Genomic DNA, 7711 nt, shown 5'->3' on the forward strand with positions numbered 1-7711 from the left:
TATGATCATAAAATACTGTATGCTATTCTTCCAGTCAAAGGTTTGAGTTCATCCACTTGATATCCATTTCTATATTATACATCCTTTCATACAGTGTAAGATTTCCTATAAACTTTATAATAATTTCATGTTATTGTCCACTTTCCACTCTGTTCTGACAGCATGCCTGTTGCGTTGCCTGTTTACTACCAATGGTGAAAAGTTCACTTTAAATGCAAATGAAAGGCTTGGGTTTGTGTAATATGTTTTTGTGTAAGAATGCCTCAACTTTTTAATATTGGCATTAAATAATTACTGAATGTTTCACTGAGCACTGCTGTCCTGCAGTTTGTGTTAAAATATATCGCGATGGTTACAGGAAAAAAAAGTATGGCACAGCCCCACCGAGAATATTTTTCACCAGCCGCCACTGCATTTCAGTGAGGCTTATAGATGAATAAATTTGTTAAAGCAATACACAAAATACAACATCAGATTTTAGCAGAAAGCGCTACCTATACCCACTATACGGGCTATTTAAGGTCTCACACGGTTTGGATTTATTGTATACAATCGATTTATTTATGAAAACCGTACATATATAAATATTATAATACTTTTTACAGCCTTTGAGGATTTTTGTGGTTTTTATGTATTTTTACAGTTTGTTACACAGGGGGGCTAGTACTACTACCACCACCACCACACACACACGTGCACATATACACGCACGCACGCAACAAACACACACACACACACACACACAGTTATAACCCATCATCATCAGAATATAGGCTATATATGTCATCTGTAAAATGAGAGTTTATATTCTAAGACGTGATTGAGCTTTGGGCAAACGAAAGGTGTTGTTGACGCTATCAATATTTTTTCTCACCTATAGGTCTATTATTCCATATCGACATCTTGAGGCTCTGTCTTTGTCTCTGGTGGACAGTTGGTTGTCACAAACTCGGAACTCTCTGGGTAGTCTTTTACAGACTGCTCTTTTTTGTCTAATGGCAGATACTTTGAATCATCATCATCTTGGAAATATGTTGCACTACAACTGGCTGAAGGCTGACTAAAGTTGCTACTGGAAAAGGTAACATGGCCTGGGCTGTTCTGTGGGGAACTAGTATTTTTCGCGGTAAAGTTGACCTGCACTTTGATTGCTGTCGGGTCATTGAGATTATTGGACTCCTTATAGTTTTTATGTCCAGTATTGGCAGAGAAGATGCTGTCATTCACTGGGGTTCTTTGTGTGGAGTTGTCAGTATCTGCGTCTGGTGGTGTTGTCTTCAAAGCAGTCTGAGGAACAATGAATCCAAGCGGCTGGGTGATAGGATAGAGTAAGAAATGTCCTTTCCCTATCAAAGGCCGCGAGGAGGGTAAGGCAGAAAATCCATCTATGTTCGGTTTGCGCCTTGGTCTGGAGTCGGATAGAAGGCTCTCTACGCTGAAGGGGTTCAGTTTCTGAAGGGTGGAGGCTCTGCTGTTGGCGCACATGCTTGACTGTTGACTGCTGTCGGACGAGTCCAGCTCGGATCCACCAGCATCTTGGTTCAAGTGTCTTTGGTTCTGGAGGGTTTGTGGTGTTTGGTCACAGCTCGATTGGGTTTGGTTTCGGCCTACAGAGTCACAATGTGGATTTTGCTCACTGTCCGTCACTTGTGACACTCCGCTGTCACTGTCAGATCCTGGGGTGTGAAATAGGTCCCCTGACAATAGTTTATTCTGGGACCTCAACAGTCTTCGCTCCTGCTTCCTCTTCTTCTTCTCCATCCTCTCCAGTTCTCGCCTGGCGATCTCCTCCGCGTCCATGGGCTCTCCACTGCATGTTGTTGGGTGGGAGTTGTGAGCTGGTCGACCTGGACCCTTCTTTGTATTTTCTTTTTTCCTCCACTTAGCTCTACGATTTTGGAACCATACCTGCATATTAGAGAAAAAATAATGTTACGCATGTTCAAAAAGAAGACGTCCACTTTCTTAAAAAAAATACATAGGCCAAATAATAACTTAGGCTAATATTTGTGTGAACCTTTGGAAAAATATGTTTTCTAGATGGTTCCAAATTACACAAAACCAAAGAACAATGCCTCTTGCTTGTAGGCCTACAAGTATTTATTATCCGATGACAAAAATAAGCATATTTATTTTCCAATTCGAGTAGGCCTACAATTATTCTGTGTGCTTATGCCTTCTTCGTTATTTAACAAAAAATGCTGTCTGTCTGATCTGGAAAATGCCTCATGAAAACATATATCTCACTTATGATGGGCCCATGTGTCCCAATCAAATGCATAATAATAAATGGTTTAATAGATTTACAAATACTCAAATTTCCCCCAACACTAACTGCCTAAAAATAGCTAAAGTGACATGCCAAATATAGGACTAGACCAGCGTTTCCCAAACTCGGTCCTCTGAACCCCAAGGAGTGCACGTTTTGGTTTTTGCCCTAACACTACACAGCTGATTTAAATTATCAAAGCTTGATGATTAGTTGATTATTTGATTCAGCTGTGTAGTGCTAGGCCAAAAAACTAAATGTGCACCCCTTGCGGTCCCGAGGACCAAGTTTGAGAAACCCTGGACTAGACAATAGGCTTATAAGATTGGATCTAACAATAATGGATATTTCTCTGTGCATAACAAAATAGACATATGATATTTTGACATCAGAAGTGCAAATGATCACAATAATGAACAATACATTTGACTGATGAGGAGAGATGGGGGAAAAGGTGTGTCCTTTATAAAAATGTACGACTTGAAGATCCATCAATATTCAAGTTCATAAATATTAACGTATAGGCCATGCATACTTGGGTGTTCTATCGGTTTATAGAGGAAAATGAAAAGACTGATTGTGCATACGTGGATGTATGCAGATATCTTCATTTTGAGTATGTTTGAGTGAAAATGATATAGCCTTGTCGACTGAATCTACACAGTTTAAATTCAATATTAAGTACAGCAAATTAACTGACCCTTCCATGGCTTAGCCATATTTCAAGTATTTCTCCTTGAACCAGAGGCCCTCTTTATACTCGGTTTGCTGCTCATATTACCCTTGGTTTCGAAGACTATCTCTCTCTCTATATCGTATATTGTGTTATTTAAATACATATTCACGTTTGATAATGTTTTACTTTTTTAAATTGTGAAAATGATTTGCTTTCATTTGCGGTTTTGAAGCATAGTACTGTATGTAGATCATGGACCCTGCACATACTATAATAGGCCTCCATGTGCCCATATTGCACAAGCTCCCTGTGGAGTTTTTGATCACAGTACAAAACAACAAAGAGACAGGAATTACTGGACAGTTATATATCTCAAATAGACCACTGTACTGTATTTGTGTAAGAGATACAATAGGAAATAAATAGGCCTACTTTCCTTTGTTCGTACAGCCTATCCGTGTTTATGAATCATTACGCGACACATCATAACAAACCAACAACAGTGAATGCCAAAAAGTGGATATGGTTGACATTTACCTGTACCCTCGATTCTATCAAGTCCAATCTCAGAGCCAGTGCTTCCCTCATGAACACGTCCGGATAGTGACTCTCATTAAAAGCCTTTTCTAACTCTTCCAGTTGCCAACCAGTGAAATTGGTGCGAGTTCGTCGTCTCTTACAACCAGGGCTATCCTTGTCTGGGTCACACGAATCTAGCATGAGAATACAAAACAAGAGAGTGTGAGAGAGACGCAAAAGTAGCCAGAATTATTTTTTTGCAAGGAAACGTTCTTTCTGTGGTCCTTTATAAAGAAATTAATCAAATATAGTCTAATAAATTGGGCTATTATGTCAGTTTTCGATGGTAAGAAAATAGTAGTAATAAGACTATTAATCACAACAATATTGCTCCTGATAATAATAACAATAACACAGTAAAATGTGGTCCTCTGTAGCTCAGCTGGTAGAGCACGGCGCTTGTAACGCCAAGTTAGTGGGTTCGATCCCCGGGACCACCCGTACACAAAAAAAAAATGTATGCACGCATGACTGTAAGTCGCTTTGGATAAAAGCGTCTGCTAAATGGCATATTATTATATTATTAAAACATTATACTAACAATAGTGAAACAGTGATTTTCCCCACCCTGTCACAACAACACAAGGGGTTTTCACGTTTGGAGCTGTGCTCGTATGCTGCTCTCCATTGAAATGAATTGCAATATAGCCTAATTTGAAAGCAGAAGACTGCTTCTTTGTTTCTTAGGATTTGGATTCCCTCTTTAACGCTTTATGGAGAGGATATACAGGCTATATACAGGATATACAGGATATACAGACACTTTCAGTTCTTTGTTTAGTCTTTGATCTACAGCCAACCTTTTGATAAGTGTTGTATTTCGTGTTGCTTACCTGTCAGCTTGTACTGCTGGTTATCTCCATTCATACCGCAGCCAGACAAGAGGGGGTTCGAATTAACCACTGAAGCTGTGCAGGAACCATTAAGTAATCCGTCTATTGAAAAAGGAACTGCGGCCGCAGATTGAAGTTGATGACCGGCTAATTCGTAAACATGATGGTGGCTTAGATGGTACGGAAAGCCCACCATTCCGCCGAGAGAGCCTCCGAACTGGGCATGAGGTGGATCCAGTATCCTGCTGTCCATCATCTCCTAGGCAAAAGGAAACGACGTCTGGAGGCTGGTGATGTGAATTTAAAAATCATGCAGTGAGTGTGGCCAGCGAGGAGGGGACATGATGTGGAGGGAAGGATGAGCTGTACTTTATCAACATGAACCTTCCAATAATTAGCCTAGGCTTTGGGAATTTGAGACCAATGAGAAACGGTAATCGAGTATGACGTCAGAGGCGCGGTCTGCAAACGCTTTCCATATCGATTGCTAATTAAACCCGACATCCACCTCAATAAACAATATCAGAGCTGTCACAACAAGACAGGAGGGCTTTGATAAGAACTACATCACAACTAGACGGGGGACCACCGAGAGAGAGTGATCAGATTAAAGCACAGTAAAAGGTGAAAGAGACGAGCTAATTTCTGCTCTAACGCTTGTCACAGTTTTTGGTCAACGTGTTGTCGCGTTTTAAATGTTTACTCTCTCTATTAATCGATGCCGAGTTACAAATACCCTAATTTTACACAAGGACATTTATCATCCAATGCTGTCAAATTTCATTCGAGACTACAACAAATTCGTGTGCAATATAACGCGAGGTTGATGAAAGGGGGCGATCGACTCCTCAGCTTGGTGTCGATAGGCTGATTGAAAAAAGGCAGATGTTAAGTTGTTAATTACATCACACACTAATTAATCTTCTGCTAATAAGAGGAACGATATTAGGAAGAAATGTGAACCCTTATTCCCCAGCACTTATACTGTAATTAATTAGACTTAATTTAAAAATGTGTGAGAATCTGTCCCAGGTTTACAAAGCAGCTTCTTGTGTATACGTTTTTGTAGTTATTGTTATATATGTTTTTTTTTTTGGTAGGCTAGTTTTGAACTCATGTTATATAGGCAGGTAAATGCTGTCTTTATGAGGCAAAAAAAACAAAAACATTGTAGCTTTAGATGTGCAGCACCAGTGTGTCAGTTGGTAGAGCATGGCGCTTGCAACGCCAGGGTTGTGGGTTCGATTCCCACGGGGGGCCAGTATGAAAAATGTATGCACTCACTAACTGTAAGTTGCTCTGGATAAGAGCGTCTGCTAAATGACTGAAATGTAGAAATGTAATATATATATATATATATATATATATATATAAAATCATTGTATTTACCTTTATATGCCTAGAGGTTATTTATTCTCGATGTTCAAAATATACTAATCTCCGGTGAAAACGAAGGGTATTTATGATTGTGTAAAAGGTTAACAAAACTATATGACCATAGTCTACTGGGGGGAAGCTCCGAAACATTCATTTATATTATATTAGGCTATTTGTCCGGAGACCTTCATAGCTCTAGTCCATGTTTCCCCACTCGCTTATGCAAATACATGTGTTTGTGAATAAAGCGAATCAATCCTGTCTAAGTAGTCTCTCTGCCCTTTAGGCTATAGAGAGAATTAATTCGACTTTATTTATCCCATGTCTGGTGCTGTCATAATGTTAATCTGAGTTGAAATTTCGCTCCCCACTCACTCCCTGACCCTTGGCACCCGGATTGGCGTGTTGTAATAACCCGAATCTCTCAACAGAAGCCGTGATCATTGTTACCTTATTAGCATGCAAATTGTTTAATTAATATTATTATGAGGAAGTATATAATCCGTTCGTCACTCGACCTCAAGCCCAAATAGCAACCTCTCTGCATTTCAATGTGTACATTTTAATGAACTCCTTAGAAATGTTTCAGGATCTGGCCGTTTTATCCCTCTCCCCTACAAAGCTGTGGTTAGAGTTGCCTCAGATGCCTTTCTCTTTGTATTTTAACTTAGTTTATCATGTTTTACATCATTTTTATGAATATTTCCAACCATTCATTTCTTTTTTGAACATCTAAAATTCAATAATTGCTTCTTGTCAATTCGGATCGTAGCCCCATCCAGGCGCACTGGCTCAGTGAAAAGCAGCCCTTGACACGCAGTCCCGGGAGACATTGCATTTAAATCCGTTTTTCTACAACCGGGTGACATTGTCAGATCCTAGCTTTAATTAACCAGATAATAAGATGAACAAGGCGTGCATTCAGTGCCGCTACAGGCCTGTCTTGTTTCCTTTTCATTTGAATTCAAGAGTTTCATCAACAATTTAACTGGCCTTGGTCGATAGGACATAAAGGTTCAGTAAAATAATAGAAAAGTGCCTCAGAGTCAGCACCCTAAACTGCAGAACAATACACTCTTAGAAAAAAGGGCCTATCTAGAACCTAAAAGGGTTATTCGGCTGTCCCCATAGGGTCTAAGGCACTGCATCGCAGTGCAAACTGTGCCACTAGAGATCCTGGTTCGAATCCAGGCTCTGTCGCAGCCGGCCGCGACCGGGAGACCCATGGGGCGGCGCACAATTGGCCCAGCGTCGTCCAGGGTAGGGGAGGGAATGGCCGGCAGGGATGTAGCTCAGTTGGTAGAGCATGGCGTTTGCAACGCCAGGGTTGTGGGTTCGATTCCCACGGTAGGCCAGTATTGAAAAAAAATATATATATGTTCACTAACTGTAAGTCGCTCTGGATAAGAGCGTCTGCTAAATGACTAAAATGTAAATGTAAATGTAAAATGAGAACCCTTTGAACAACCCTTTTTGGTTCCAGGTAGAACCCTTATGTGTTCCATGTAGAACCGGTTCTACCTGGAACCAAAAAGGGTTATCCTATGGGGCCAGCCGAAAAACCCTTTTGGAACCCTTTTTTTCTTAGTGTGTATTATAGAGCTGGTAGCTTAGCCTATATGGCATGTAGACATACATTGGTTCATGTGATATTTGTCTACCCTATTGTTGCCTTTATCACCTGATCTTAATCAATAGTGACTTTCTGTAACGATCCCGGCAGTCTGAGTCGGGTCCTGTCTGTGGACTAGTTTTTTCTGTTCGTGATCTCCAGTTTCCCGAGGGTTCGGGAACGCTCCGGGGAGCTCTCTTGATTTCCGCACCTGCATCCCATCAGCAATCTGCACACCTGGTCCTGATCATCACCCTTCTTAGGCTCTGGCCTAACATCCATTCCCTGCCGGATCGTTAGCCATGAACAGTAGGTTTACCAGAGTATCAGTCTTAGAGCCTAGCGTTAGTTTTGTTGTTTTTGCA

At 40.6% G+C, this 7711-nt stretch overlaps 1 protein-coding gene across 1 annotated transcript; it reads right to left on the reverse strand.

The window, feature by feature from the left end:
- Positions 1-538: 538 nt before the first annotated feature.
- Positions 539-5143, reverse strand: LOC121550631 (homeobox protein unc-4 homolog). The gene is made up of 3 exons (XM_041862960.2): positions 4358-5143; positions 3483-3658; positions 539-1908 (listed from the first exon to the last, which is right to left on the reverse strand). Exons 1-3 carry the CDS (start codon positions 4611-4613, stop codon positions 886-888), a joined length of 1455 nt encoding a protein of 484 aa, XP_041718894.2. The 5' UTR covers positions 4614-5143; the 3' UTR covers positions 539-885.
- Between the last annotated feature and the right edge of the window lie 2568 nt (positions 5144-7711).

Source organism: Coregonus clupeaformis, chromosome 7, assembly GCF_020615455.1.
Source record: "Coregonus clupeaformis isolate EN_2021a chromosome 7, ASM2061545v1, whole genome shotgun sequence".
Taxonomy (NCBI): domain Eukaryota; kingdom Metazoa; phylum Chordata; class Actinopteri; order Salmoniformes; family Salmonidae; genus Coregonus; species Coregonus clupeaformis.